A 15,640-nucleotide genomic window follows, 5' to 3' on the forward strand; every position below is an offset into this window, starting at 1 on the left:
AAGTTCTTTAAGCCCTTTGAGGGGTGCAGGATTCTTCACTACTTAAAAACAGTGTGTGGGCAACCCAAAAAGTCTCATTCGATACTTAACATCGCTGTTGTTTTTAAATCCTGAAGGCAGGCCAGGTTTGCTGTGAGAGAGAAGTTATGGCAAGAAATATTTACGTGTCGTCAGCACAAAGGATGGAAGTCCGTGCAGCCCGCTTTCAACACAGGAGGGGGAGGGGGTGGCGGGGTGGGGTCTGAGACCCGGGAAGGGGGAGGACGTGCTGAGAGGGGGAGACCCCGGGGCCATGCTGCTGGAGACGATTTCCCATCAGAGTGCAGACGCTGCCACAGAGTGACTACCTTCTCTGGCTGCCTGCATCCCCTTGAACGCCAGCGAGGCAGGAATGTCACAGTTGTGGGAGGTAAGCGGGGTGCCGCTGGCATGTTGCCACCCGTGTCCAGCCACATAACCAGAAGGAGCAGCGCTGTAGGTCATATAAGGCGACACTTGGGCCGGGGTTGGGTAAGGAGCCATGCTGGACGCTGACACAAAACTGCTCACAGCTGGGAGGCCATTTGGTGCCTGAGAGGAGCGGGGAAAGAGAAGAAGTTTTAAAAAACAAAACAAACAAACAAAAACCCATAATCCCATTCCAGTAGTTGATATTTCACCGGTTCTTAGAAGCACAATGTAAGTTCTGAAGAAGCTCACCATATTCTGACTACTCTCTGGTTTTGCAGTTTTGACCTTAATGGTGCATATTCTGAAAGGCAATCACGGTCTTGCTACCGAAACAAACATGTCAAAAGGCACGATATGATTCTTTGCATAAAGGTTTTGAGGCGGTTTCAGCCAGAAAATCCATAGCACCCGACTTTGCCATTTGGGGTGATAGGAAAGAGACACGGGGTGCAAAAGGAAATGAATGATGACTAAATGCTCCCAGAATCTGCCCACCATCCCTCCTGCCCTTGTCAACGGCCCAGGCCTTCTGGTTTGTTTGGCTCATTTGCTGAGGCTTTTGCGAAGGGCCTGGGCAGCTTTCGTTGCCAGCAAAGCAGGGCGCAGAGTGTGGGCGGCCCCGGAAGACGCTCAAAGGGAGCACAACCGATGTTACACTAAACGGGCAGTGTCTTCGGACGCACGTTGAAAATGCCTGTCGAGCAAAGGGCCTGCAAAACCCGACGGCTTGTCTTGTGAGGGCTTTCAATGAAGAGTGGGTCTACTTCTCCTTATCAGAAAGGAAACTGCCCGTCCAAAGAGAAAAGAACCGCACATGCGTGATTTTGAAATTGGACTATTTGCTTACGAAGTTTGGGGGCCCTGTGTGGGGAATTTTGAAAAGCCACATGACTAAGTCTCTTGAAATGAATTTCAATGTAAAGTCTTAGTTTGTAAGCAAAACGCAGCCACTCTGCTCGACAATCCTCCTTAGAAGCCAGTGAGCACTTGGCATTCATTAAATTATTGTTGGTTTCCTTACTATTAACAGCCCCCCAAACCCTGATTTCTAATCCTGGTTCTGGCAGGGATACTCAGCACCTCTGCTCAAGTATCTTAATTCCCCTCAATTTCAACATTCCTCAGGAATAAAGAGCAAGTCGTGCTTCCTGGTGGCATGAATGAGCGGACATATCCTTGTCTTTCCTTGGGAACACAGGGCTTAAGTAATAGAATTATTGTTAGTGAAAACAATTTCATCCTTAGAGCCAAGTGAATCAGACATATGTCAGCCAAGCCCTTTTTTCTATTTAAGTTGTGAGGTACAGATTGTTTTCTCATTTAATTCATTTGATTATTATTTTCATCCCCACATCTATGAAAATACAATAGTGGAGGCTTATCAACTCCTCAAATTAGAGTAGATAAGTAAAATAAGAATGAGTCCTTAGTCTGTAAGAGCACACACCTTACTATCTTTTTCCATTTGTCCAAGTGCATGTACTTTGAAAATGGGGAAGGAAGAAAAGGAAGGTTTCTTGAGTATGTGCAATGTCCCAGACACCCAGGAATATCCAATATCTTTAACCAAATAATGTGGCTCAATGAATTATATAGCTCATTGTAGACGCCTGGGTTTATAATAAGAATAATAAGGTAATGTATAATCAGCAGCAACATAATATTCCATTGAAATTTTTTAAAGTATTTCAGAGTCCCAAAGAATTATGCTGTGATTTTTTAACCATTGCATATCCTAAGAATATAGATGAAAGGATTTAGCCATTTACCCAAAGGCCAATTAGTGAGTTGAAGCAGAGAGATGAGGCTTTCTCTCCCATAGAGATTTGCAGTCAGAGACCCACAAGGACGGTTCTCCCCCTGTCCTATAGGTTGCATTCAGTTTGAATTGACTCAGTGGTAAGGAAGGAATTACTAGGTCAGTGGCCACGTGTTAAAATCGTTGATCACCCCTGGCTGGTGCAGGGGCCAATGCAGCATGCTGTTCTGCCTGTCCTGAGCTCTTCAGAACTAGACAGGACCACATCTGAAACTAGAACATCTTTTGCGAGAGCATCTGATAAAAGATCCCTTCCCTTTCTAGAACTTGATGCTCGTTGTTAGATCCTCATTCTGCTCCTTGCGCTCTAGAAAGGGGGGGAAGGTGGTGCTGGTGGGGAGGCAGTGAGAACGGTTCATTCCTTCTCCAAGTGAACACACTTGGTGGATCTCAGGAGGTGAACGTCAAGATCGAGAGTGATCCAATTGCAGGGGACATTTAGCATGACGTAAAGATTACAGTTCTTTTTTTAAAATCATTTTATTGGGGCCACGTACAACTCTTATCACAATCCATATATCCATCCATTGTGTCAAGCACCTTTGTACATTTGTTGACATCATCATTTTCTTTCTACTTGAGCCCTTGGTATCAGCTTCTCATTTTCCCTCCCTCCCACACCCTCTCTCCCTCATGAACCCTTGATAATTTATAAAATTTTTTTTTCATGTCTTACACTGACCAGTGTCTCCCTTCACCCATTTTGTGATCGGTTCCCCCTATCTGCCCCCACCTTCCCCTTCCCCTCCTGGTATGACTACTCTCAATATTGGTCCTGAGATTACAGTTCTGATCATTTTTACTTAGGATTTCCAATAATCTATGAGGAACTAGTTTGGAAAGGTATCATTCCAATTTAGCAATGAAAAGGTGTTCATGTCTATATTTTGCCTCTGCTAGAATTAATCAGTATTTTACAGAACTGACACGAGAATACATCAAGAATAATAAAATAAGGGTAATAAGAAAATGGAGAGGTTAAAATTACTTTTAAAATAATGAAATGCTTAGCCCAGCATTTCTTAAGAACATATGGTTTAAAGAGTTAGTATTAGACATGAGAAAAGCAATGGTTTAGCCGAGAAAATCTCTTGGTGATTTCTGTTTTTAACCACAACTTAAGTTTTTTTTTCTTTGTATTGTTTTTCTACTGTCTAAAATTACAGTGAAACACTTGCTTTATTATCGCCTCTCCTTCCACCTTTGCCCCGGGAACCTATTGTTCTTTGAGCCTATATCTCTGACTGCAGCTATTCTGCTGCAAGATCTACAATGCTAGTATATGCTTCTTTTACCCAGAGATGTTCCTCTAGATATGGGCCTCCCAGAAACCAGACTGAACTGGACCCTCATCTGAGATGAGTTTACAACATTGGACTTAGGCTACTGTTAACGTCACTTCATGGATGCATTCAGCTGTCAACCGTGAAAAACAAAAGTACCCTTATTTTTTGGCCTAGTTAGTGCTCCAAACTTGCTTTTATGTTATACTTCTTATTAGTGATCAAGAGCTCAATGTTCTCTGATATCTGCAAATACTGATGGTCATTCAATGGTCCAATCCCCTCTGCAGAAAGGGGGGGTTGCAGGGGAATCTTAGAGAGTGCTGACCTCCTCATCGTATAGAAAAAGGGAAGGAGAGGCTAAAGTGTTTGCTTTAAAGGCAACAAAAAAAAAACCAACTAAGGATACACATCTTTAACTTTAAAAAATATACAAATAGCTTTCGGCTTTTCCTTGTGTTAAATAATGGCCCAGACCGGCATAGGGGAGCTGTCTTCATTTCATTTTTCACTTTTGAAGTTAAGATTTCGAAACTTGGGAAAATAGCTCACAAGAGATGAGAAAGCTTTAAGTGTGCTTTAAATGTACCTGCCCCCACCCAGCCACCTTCACTATCCACTCATTCTGGCAACGCAGTAAACACATCAATTCCTGACTATTAATTTTGAAACATGGCATTAGTAAAATAAATAAATCTCCACTGGGTAAAGTAATTGTATTTATGAAGCAGTTGCTGAAAGAGTAAGATTTTCCATTGCAAAGGAAAACAGCTACAGGTAGCATTGATTTGTTTATCCTTTTCCAGAAAAAGAGTACATGACTTAAACTTCCCAAATCTGTTTAATGTTTTCAGTGAAGGGCATGTAATTAATCTGAAAAGCCAGTTGAGTATAGACTAACAAATGTATACCATAAATATAGTGGGGCAAACACGCTAAATTACTCTATTTAATTGGATTGTAAATATGATTCATAAATCAACCAACATATGGAATCCCCAGGGAAGAGTAAACAAATTTTCCAAATGAAACCCCAGCAATGGGCATGTAATGGAAATTTCATTTTTGAAAATGACTTGACCTAAAAATTCCATAAATAAGGTTTCAACCCATCAACCCCTTTTGCATGTGAATCTTCTATTGGTGCCGAGAAGGGCTTTTCTCCTCTGAAGAACTGTGCAAGGGTCCTTCCTGAACCAAGCTATTCTCCATCAAATTTTGAGAATGACATTTACTAATACAAAGCCAAATAAACCAGATTGCACGCCCTGGTATAAATAAGGTACTTGCATTGTTGAATCGTTTTTAGAAAAAGACAGACTTCATTTTCATGGGCAGTAAAGGAAGAGCCCTGTGGGTACTCTAGTGGGTTATATGTTGATCTGCTAACTGCAAGGTCAGCCGTTCAAAACCATTAGTCGCTCCCTGGGATAAATGAGGCTTTCAACTCCTATAAAGAGTTACAGGCTCTATTAGTATTGGCTTCTATTTTATTTTCTGTAAGATTTTATTCTCGGTAAAATTATAAACCGGAGCAGTTCTATACTGGCCTATAGTGGCACCATTAGTCGGGACTGACTCCATGACCGCGAGAGACATGAAATGTTTTGAGAAACGATGTACAAATGTGCTTTACACAATTGATGTGTGTATGGATTGGGATAACAGAGCCCCTAATAAAATGTTAAAAAAAAAAAAGAAAAGAAAGAAAAAAAAGAAATTGGGAAAATATATAAGATGAAATGTTCTTTGTAGCAAGAATGAATGAAAGCACTGGTTCTTATTGACTCGTCCTAAAGTGGGAGAAAGCAGACTTGCTAGTTTCCAGAAAATCCCTTGAGTCAAAAGGTGAGGCTGTTTTGCTTGCTGTTTTGGCAAGAGGGCTAGACTGGATGGATGGACACTGAGGGCCGGCCTTGCCTGCATCCGCTGGGAATGGAGTCCATGGCTTAGGACAACAGCACGGTCCCCGCCAGGTAGGGCACACACCTCAGGGGTCCATAAACCTTGGTAAATTTAAGTTAGTGCAGTCTTGTGGGGAAAAAAGATGTGACAGTCTGGCTTTCAAAAACAAATCAGAACAAAACTGAGCACGCTTGTCACAGAGTAAGCATTACACTTTAAGTGAGCGACACGAATAAAGCTCTTGAAGGAAGTAAACAGAAGTTCTAGCTTAGGTATTTCATGATTTGATTTGTGGTTGTTCCATTTATTCCCCCGAGAGAAAATGGAAATGCAGTCGGTATCCAAACACTGTGTCCATGGAAAGAGACCGGGATGGCAACTCTCCGGCACTCCGGTGTTACAGATTATTCTTCAGTTCTAAGGAGTATCTACTCTACGTTTTCTCTCTTGAAGAAAAAGTGCAAAACTATGCCTGGGCCTCAATCTACACTCTTTCATTCACTTATCAGTTCTATATGGTCCTCCTCATATGATAAAATGAGTTTACCTCGGCTTTCTAATAAAGCACATTTGGCCACAAATAGAGATGTTCTTCACAGAGAGTTTTAACCTCAGGATCGAAAAAAAGAAAAAGGTTTGGGTCTGAAAATAAACAGGATTTTTCTCTGTTTAGGTGTGAAACCAAGTTTCTGTCATTCTTCTTTTCTGAATTATGCAATAACCTAGTAAAACAAATTTGATAAAATTAAATGACCACTGTAAATACAGTTTCAACATTCAGCCAAAAGGGTCTTAATTATGCTTGGCTATCACCTTGCAAATCTAAACGTCTCTAGGGAATGTAAAGCTGCTGTTTAAATTTTGTTTCTAAACCTTGTTTCTAAATTTTTATTAAAATTTTCAATGATCTTAAAAAATTCTTAATTGACTTTTTTACTAGTATTTTTACTGACACATTTTTTATTTATACATTATCAATAATTTTGACTTAAAACACTCCTGGTTAAAAGTCAATCAGGTTAAAGGATGTATTTCAGGCTGGATAACATTATGGCTTTTAAAGACTATTAGTATTGGCTTCTATTTTATTTTCTGTAAGATTTAATTCTCAGTAAAATTACAAATACTGCAAAAAAAGTACAATTTCTTTTATATTTTCAAGAGGCCATTGTAATTATATAGACAACCAATTTTTAAAATAATACACTAGAAAACTACGCTCATGATTTTGAAATACTATCATTTTAAATCCAATACAGCTTACAGATTGTTGTGCTTCCAAATTCAACCATTTTCTTAAGTTGTTGAACTCTAACTTATTTTTGCTTAAATTCAAGCCTTTACAGACTACTCTCCATTTCTAACATATCCGTTTACAGCTAGATGCTATATTAAACTTGTTTTTTTGAGTTAACATGTGTTATCCTAAAATGAGGTTACTCAAAATGAGGATAATCAAACATTCAAATTGCTTTTACTTGGGGTATCATATATACTATTTTTTCCAGAAAAAGTAAATCCAATTGTAGAAAATGGTTCAAGCCTACACAACTATTTGGAAAGAATTTTTAAAAGAAACTATCAATTTTTCAAATAATATTTTTAAAGGCAGATATATTCCTCGGTTTCTCTATACAATGGTTCTTTACTATGTGGTTATGTTCATAGGACTTTTAGACATTCAACAGAAGATAAATTAAGAACCAGAGAACATTGTTGTCATTCAGAATTAGATGAGATTAATGATTTCTAGCCCAATATTAAATGTGGGAAAAAAGAAAAGCCAAAGTAAATATTATTTTCCTCTCTCCCCAAAGGTGGTAATATGGAATTCAGAATGGCACTATAAAATATTAACTACAGTGCAATATTAGTGTTTAAGATAAGTTTGAATATTTCAATGTTTCACACACCAAAGATAAGAGTGTATATAACTGAAATGTCCTGATCCCCCAGGAACCAAGGATCTTTCTCTGCAGTTTAAGTTGAAAATAGGAACTCTAGATGACAGTAATCAATTGTACCTATTACAGTAATCAATTTTACCCATAACAGTTGTCAATTCACCCACTTCGGTAATTCTACAGATGTCTTCTTGGGAAAATAGTATGCGCTAAGCCCTATGGCTCTCAATTCTTAATTTCTTCCTTTATATCAAAATGAAACTGATGCTATGTCAGACTACCCTTTTTAATAACAAAGGTAAATGCCCTAAAATGTGTGCCAAAAATGTTGATACTTCCTTTCTTTTTTAACCAAAGACTTTCAAATGGAGTAGTACAAATGGAGGGAAGAAGCATGTAACCTGACTTTAAGTTTACATTTTGGTTGAAATATACTGATAATACTTTGAAGAACAACTTTAAAAAACAAAGCTGCTCTTTTAAATATGGGTGAGAGAAACTGCTACATATATCACAACTAACCTTTGCATGTTTGTTTATGAGGAAATATTCATGTATGAAATACATTCCCTCAAGGAAATCAATGCTGAAATTCCAAAATTACTCACAAATGACATAGCTTAAGTTGTTATGACTACTTAGCACTCTTCAATCCTAAGCACTAAATGTGATCATTATATTAGAATATCCACCAATTTTCACTGTGCTCAGAAACTTTTCACTGTTTTGGAAATTTGCATCCTTAAATTGCCTCATCTTTAAATTGCCTTAATGCCTGGCACTGCTTAAAATTTACAAACTATGATAAAAATTGTCCAAAGGTAAGTTTAGCATAAACCATCTTTTTCTTCTGGGAAAAAATACTTAACATGTTCTCTTAAGGACTTAAAACAATATTTATTTCAGCACTATTTTTTTGAGTTGCTTCCTTTTATAAGTCCCAAAATTTAGTCATTCAGTAACAACATAATCAATTTTTAATGTTGAGAATACACAAAGTAGGTTGTTTGAAGTCATGTTTTAAATTTTCATTTAAAATACTTTATCGGTTTAGGCTTGAATTGATTGTGTAACCATTTCTAAGGAAGTTGAAAATCTAGGTCTGTAATTCAAAGAACTAAAAATGAAAATAATCAGAAGGCATTTGGGGCATGTGAGACTGCTATGGCAAACTGGCTTCATCAACTACATGTAGAAAATCCTCAGCCTGATACTGCACAGTGTTATTCTAAGAAATGATGGCCTCATAAAAATTAACTGCATGTCTATTAAATGTTTGCTACTATACTAAATGCTTTAGATAGCTACTATTGTTTGTAACTAAATGCCTTGAAATGTTTTGACTATAAGCTCTCTAAGCAAGGAATATTATGGAGTGGGGGAGGTAACCACTTGTTTTTAAATGTTATCTTTAATCACCACTCAGAACCAGAGGTAATATTTACTGAATATTTGCTGTGTGCCATATGGTTGCATGTGTACATATCTTATGGGCCTGACAGCTCCTGAGGTTGGAAATATCCCTTCCCCTTTTTACAGATGAACAAACTGAGGTGTTGCAAGTTTAAACAAATTGTTTAAAGTGGAGCCAAAAGAGAGGAGGCCATCACCATGACACCATACTGCTTCTTCCTGCAGTAAAATATTAACTACAGTGCAATATTAGTGTTTACGATAAGTTTGAATATGTCAGGGTTTCGCACACCAAAGATGAGTGTACATAACTGAAATGTGCTGATCCCCAGGAACCAAGGATCTTTCTCTGCATGTTAAGTTGAAAATAGGAACTCTAGATGACAGTAATCAATTGTAATCAATTACAGAACTACTGGCCTTGTTAAAGAAAATTATATAGGTTCTTATAATTTCTGATTGGCATTTTTGTCCCTAGGCAAACGACTAAAGAAAGGGGCTCTGCTGGCTGCCATGTTTCTGAGAAGGCAAACTTGCTACCCAAGAGCTATTGTGATGCTGTCTTAACGAAGCAGGAGGGAAGAGAGTGGAGAAGGTATTTGTTTGAGAAAATCACCACTTGGATATTTTTCACAAGGGAACAGAAGTAGCAAATTTCATTTAGTTTGAAAAGCTGGGTGTGGGCAGTTAAGAAAGCATGCAATGTTGTAAGGGTTCGAAAGACTACAACAGAAATTGGGCAACTTGCACCTCTGGAGCTGGGATTTAGGATGAAGGCATTTGCAGACCTCTGAGGGGGAACCGGCTGAAGGGCAGGGAGTTTTGAAGGGTTTGCCCCAGTTCTGCTCAAGGACACTGTAAATGCCTTTAGCATCTTTTCCTTTCTTCTTCTTTTTTTTAAGTTTGGCTTGAGGTGGTGATAAATTTAGACACAAAATTCTTGGGCTTTTGTGGTAGCAGCTTTTCTGGAGAGTTGGAAGGGGTGGGGGTAACTTTTCTTTGGGAGAGTAGGAGGAGGGAAAGAAAAATTAAACGGTCCACAGCCAGTCGGTATAATTTGAGGTTTTCTCACGAACCTCCCTTGGGAGATTACGACGTGACCTTTAATCGGGAAAAGGTAACTTCATTACGTTCATCCGGCTGTCCCTCTTCCCGTGTGGCCGGCGCTGGGCAGAGGGAGCTTCCGCAGGAGCCTGCCGGCCCGACCGCCCTGCCCGCGATCCACCGGCCGGCGCTGCGGGCCGCTCCGCCCGCGCGGGTCCCGGGGCCCCGGGCGCCGGGCCTGGCGCTCGCCGGCCCAGGGAAGGCCTGAGATGCGGCCTCGCGGCTCCTCCCGAGGCCACGCGGGCCCGGCCGCCCGGACCGTTCGCAGCCCCACGTGCGCCCGCACCCCGCGGGGAGGCCCGGGCCTGGGCTCCACCGCGGGGGTCCGGGTTTGCGCCAGGCCAGCTCGAGGCCCCAGGGGACCGGGCTGGGCTCGACGACCGCCCAGAGAGGGCCCGGGTCCGCGCTGCGCCCCCACGCCTCCCCGAGCCCGCAGCGGCCCCGGCCCGAGCCGCACCTCCTCACCTGACCGTACTTGGCTTCCTGCTCCAGGGCGCCCTTGTCCAGCCCGTTGACCGCGTGAGGCGCGGCGGCGGGGAAGTTGCTGCGGCCCAAGCTGCTCCACTCCTCCACCTTGGGGCTGTGGTAGGGGGAGCTGTCGCTCACTCCTGCGGAGGAGGAAAGGGTCAGCCTCCCTCCAGAGACAGGACCCGAAGCCCCGACCTTGGGGCGACCCCCTGCCTTCGAACTCCCGGGGACGCGGGCCCCAGCCGTCTCCTCCTTCGATTCTAGCCTCAGGCCTGGGGGAACTTTTATTTCGCCTCGGAGTAGGCCTCGCCAAACTCACCCCTGTGGGTAGAAAGTTGTCCCCCCACCCCCGCACCCCCACTGGTCTTTGAGTTCCTCCTCCTTGCCCGGCTTTCTCCGTGACAAGGAGTGAAAGAAACCGGAGAGATTTTCCAAATTTCTCCGAGTGGGAAAAAGAACCTGTTAGGCTGAGCGCCACATTTCTTGTCCTCCCCAGGACGAACCCAGGCCCGGGTGGGAACCGGCCAAAGTCTGGGACTGGGCCGCGGGGGGGCATGGAATGAGATACGTCCTGGTCTAAGAAGCCTGCACTGATCCAGAGACGTTCAGCAAAGTGCTCACCATGCTGGGAAGGTCGGGTAAGTGAGTCAACAGACCGAACAAAAGATCCGCTGGGTCATTTGCAAACCAACCACTAACCGAAGCCTACAATATACATGCAAAGTCTGCTTGCTTCGGTTTCTGCAGAAGGTAAGCCTAGGACACGCGAAATACGTAAGGTTTGTGTGTATAAGAGTTAGAAAATGCATTTCACCGCCACCACTCTGCCCCGCAACAACAGCAGTGGCAGGGTTAAAGAGAGAAGGGTTTTGTTGCTACTGCTTCTGCTGTTTTCAAATCCGACACATATAGAAAATAAAAGTGCAAACCAGTGCAAGTAGAGTGAAGTGTTTGGCCATTAGTTGAACTTTCAGTTCTTAAGGAGATGCAAAGAAAATTATATGGTGTGAAATAATTACCACAATGCTGAAGTTTGTGCATATTGGATCATTGGGGTGTGTGTGTGTGTGTGTGAGAGAGAGAGAGAGAGAGAGAGAGAGAGATCAGGTGTAATTTTAAAGGCTACCAGGAATGTATTTTTGTGTTTGGCACCTATGGATGGAGGACTCAAGTTTGACCAAGCCTCGGCAACCTGATTTAAATATCTCCATCTGACACTGTGCTCAGAAAAGATGGCCACTGTGTAGAAAGCTCTAGTCACAAATGTGTCTGAAGTTGGGTTGTATGAAGTTGGCACTCAGAAGCAACAACCATATCTGGAATTAAGAGTTGCATCGAACCATAATCCAATACTTTCTGGACTGGCATTTGCTCTGCTTGTGGGAGTCCCTAGGGAAGACAAGTTCTCTTTTCAACTCCATCAGGCTTTTTTCCCCACTTTGCCCTCTCCCCCTAAAGAATTGAATGTGTTCTTATTTGCACCAAGAAAGCATGTTTGGGCCCAGAAGTGCCTGTCTCTAGTTGCTTTCCCAGACAAAAGGTAGTCGGTGGGCACAAGCCTAAAGTTATCTTAAGAAATTGAGATTCCCCTGTGAGCCCCCATTTCTGCTGATCTCACACTTTCCCATGAACAGGGGCTTCCTTTAAATGTCAGTGAGGTCAGGTTAGCCTATAAATCAAGGGCAAACACTCTCCCGCCGGCTCGAAATACTACAAATCTGGGCTCTTATAGAAGGGTCTTGTAAATTCACAGAAAACAAGAAGATGAGAAATCAGGGCACTATTTTAATTACTAACAAAGCGATAATTGTGATAAGTGTAACCAAGAAAGGCAGGAAATAATTAAAGAAACTATTTTCTCCCTTTCCTATTCAATCTTTCCGTTGTAAAACGACAAGCAAGGAGATAGGCTCTCTATCTGCATTATTTGAATTCTCCGTTCAAGGCATTCTGATTTTCTTTTCTCCCAACCAAGAAAGACGTTAATGCCGGTTTAAAAGAAAGAAAGAAAAGAAAACCGCAGTAAAGAAAACAAACTCAGGTCTCCAGCGGAAGTCGGGCCGAGCAAGAGGGCTCCGGGAGTCCTTCTGGCCACGCAGAAAAGATGCTGACGACCCGGCGAGGTCAGAGGTGAGCATGGGAACGAACAGTGGGGTGGCATCGCCAACAAACGTTCAGGAACTACTTGCTGTCCGCTCGCATTCCAGCGGACTGGCGGGCGCAGGGGCAAATGGGGAAGGCAGAGGAAAGGAAGCCACTTTCCACCACCGCAGGGTTGGATGCCACTGCTTAAGATATATATCGAAGTCGGTTAAGGGCAACGAGGAAATCAAGAGCGAGCGAGAGATAGAGCAAGCGCGTGAGAAGTAATACAGCAGAAAATTAGTCCCGGAATGAGCTACATGCAAGTTACTAGTAGTAACTTCGGGACTTCCATTTCCGAGGAAAATGAAGTGAAGCATAAGAATGAAACCAATTAGGTGACATTTGAACTTCCTGCCTGAGCAAATTTGGCCTGATTGCCAGAACCCGAGAAGGAGAACTCTGCCATTTCCCCCTAGTGCCGGGCTCTTCCCGGCCAGCCGCATCTGACCCTCACCCACCCACCACCGAGCGGGCAACCTGCAGCGTCGCCTGCTGCCTGCAGCCCCACAAGCCGGCCTCGGCCTCCCGGGCTGCGCCCCCGACCGGCCCCGGCCGCGCGCTCCGAGGTAGCCCGCCTGACGGAGGCCGCGGCAGCGCAGGGGGCGGGGGAGGGTGGAAAATGTGAACCATGTGTCGGGGCTGGGGGATGTTCAGGGTCTGGTAGTTTGAGATGAGGCAGGAGACTGTGGGTGGCAAGGAAACGAGGGGCATGAATTTCAAGTTAATGAGAGCAGGGCACCACCCCCACCCCCACTGCGCCGCCCCCCCAGAAGGACGCCTGATTTTCCAAAGGCAAAAAGGCCAGGTGGTGGCATGGGCAGGGGCCTGGCGGCCTCAGATCCCGGTATCTCCGCGAAGAGGAGGTGCGGCACACTCACGCTTACACCCCCGCAACCCCGGAGACTGACCTTGGTCGGTGATGGAGCGGATGCCCAGGATGTCCGTGACGGAGTGCGAGGAGGGCCAGGTGCGCGGCAGAGCCACCGAGCCGGGGATGGCTGGGACCCCGGGCGGCGTGGGTACCTTGGCGGCCGCCGCCGTTATGGGGCTGGGGTAGGAGTAAATGTGGTTGTAGGGTAGCGCGGGCTGTGGCGCCGGCTGGTGCTGTTTGTAGGAGTCGTAGTGGCCCTGCTGAGCCAGGTTGCCGATCTTGTTGCGCAGGATACGGCTGATAGAGCTCACCGAAGGCACGTTGTATTTGTCGCACACGCCGTCCGCCAGCAGGCGGTCCCGAATCTCCCAGGCAAAGATGCCGGGGTCCCTCTGCTTGTAGGTCCGGATGTGTTTCACCACGGTGGGGGTGGTGACCCGGGGCTTGCTGCCCCCGATGGCCCCTGGCAAGATCGAACCCGTCTCGTTGTAGCGCGCCAGGATCTTGCTGACACAGCCGTGCGAGACCCGTAGCTGGCGGCTGATGTCACACGGTCGAATGCCCAGTTGGGCCAGTTCCACGATACGAAGCCGGATGGCGTTAGGCAGCGGCCTCCCGTTCACAAACACTCCTCCCAACTGGTTCACCTCCCCGAAGGCTGGCTCTGCAAAACGAACACAAGGCGCGCGGGGACGCGCACCCGCCGCTTGGGACAGCTGCCTGACACCCGGCCTCCGCGCGCGTGTGGGGGCAGGCGAACCCACTAGCCGTGGGACAGGGACAGGGACTGTTCCCAAATCACATGCTCCACGAACCACGCCGATCGGCTCAAAGCCGGGGTGGAGTCGGAGCCCCCGTCGGTCCTGAGGCGCTGATGGCGCGATCGCTGGGACACTCGAGTGTCCAAAAAAACTCTGAAGCAAGCAGGGAAATCGATCCTGATATCCTGCCACCGGCTCCTTCTCGCCTACTTGGACTGAAGACCTTGGACTTCTCTGACCAGCGCCCCCCCCCCCCCCCCCCCCCGCCCGGGATCGCGCAGACAGACTAGGTCTAGAAGCTAGAGAATTTTTGTTTTGTTTTGTTTTGTTTACATGTGTCTGAAACAAAACTTGGTCTGCCACTGGGGTTGGGGGACTCGGTAATGCCACAGCTCCCTTCTCTTAAAATCAGAAAATGGCATCGATAAGAACCCAGCTACCGGAGATCAGAAAGAACTGCTGTGCACCGCTGACCCTTAACGTGTTCCCACAACTTGAAGGAACTCGAGCAAAGTCAATAAGGAGGGTGCGAGCGCCCAGTGGCGCGCGCCCTCGCGCCCGCGCCTCCCTCCTTTCTCGCGACCGCTCGCTCCCTCCCTCCCTGCCCGGCTCTGACAGCGTCCCCCGCCGCCACTCACCCATTGCTCCAAGCAGTACACCAACCGGGCTCCAGTTCTGTTCTCCCAGAAAGAAACTTTTCGCACGGCCTCAGTGGACCGGCCTATAATTGCCCTGGGCCGCCGAAGCCTCCGCTTCTCCCCGAGAGGAGGCGGCGAGAGTGCAAAAGGAAGGAGTAAAAGGAAGTCTGTGCGGGGATGAAAGAGGCTTGAGTTCTGCATTTCAATCTAAGCAGCAACGTGGGCTGGGTTGACCGGGGCCGGGCGGCTCGGGCTATCACTCACTAGGGACACGCCCCCAAAGAGGCGGGCCCCAGGGCAATCTGCGCGCTGATAGGGACGAGCCGTTGAGCGACAGCGCAGGCCGGGAAACTCCTTCCGTTGTCTCTTTCAGATTGCTCTGCACCTGGGTGACTAAATACAATGAAAATGGGTGTTTGACATCTTCCCAGGAGCAGCGTAAACAGACAGCAAAATGAGACTGGTGAAAATGCTGAATAAGCAAATGAGAGCGTTTAGTCTGAGAGTGACTCCGAGGGGGAAGCCTCCCCTCCCCCAGACCTTTTTCAGAGAGTGACTGACGTCTCTGGATTGAAGTTAAGACTCCAGGTGGGAAGTGGACGCCAACTGGTTCTGAGATGGGCCTTAGAATGACCTGTCATGCAGGCCTCCTACAGGTTGTCAGAAGGGGAGCCAGCGCAGCACCGGCTGATCCTACCCCACTTCAGTCCACGCCAGGTGGTGAGATCGCAGGTGTAACAAGGTAGGCCCACGGACAGACCTGGAGGACGTCAGGAGGCAGAACCAGAAGCTTGGGGGCGGAGGGGGGATGTCCGGGCAGTGGCTTCTCCACTGTGGTCCCCCAGTAGGTGCATCTGAGAGCGCAACCTCACCAGCCAC

General features: G+C 45.6%; 1 protein-coding gene across 1 annotated transcript; it reads right to left on the bottom strand.

Moving 5' to 3' along the window:
- Positions 1-315: 315 nt before the first annotated feature.
- PAX9 (paired box 9) lies at positions 316-14,825 on the bottom strand. The gene is made up of 4 exons (XM_004698542.2): positions 14,762-14,825; positions 13,400-14,026; positions 10,344-10,483; positions 316-570 (listed from the first exon to the last, which is right to left on the bottom strand). The coding sequence occupies exons 1-4, from the start codon at positions 14,763-14,765 to the stop codon at positions 316-318; spliced, it is 1,026 nt and encodes a 341-aa protein (XP_004698599.1). The 5' UTR covers positions 14,766-14,825.
- Between the last annotated feature and the right edge of the window lie 815 nt (positions 14,826-15,640).

This window comes from Echinops telfairi, unplaced genomic scaffold (genome assembly GCF_000313985.2).
Source record: "Echinops telfairi isolate 266 unplaced genomic scaffold, ASM31398v2 ScPeMD7_18;HRSCAF=68, whole genome shotgun sequence".
Taxonomy (NCBI): Eukaryota; Metazoa; Chordata; class Mammalia; order Afrosoricida; family Tenrecidae; genus Echinops; species Echinops telfairi.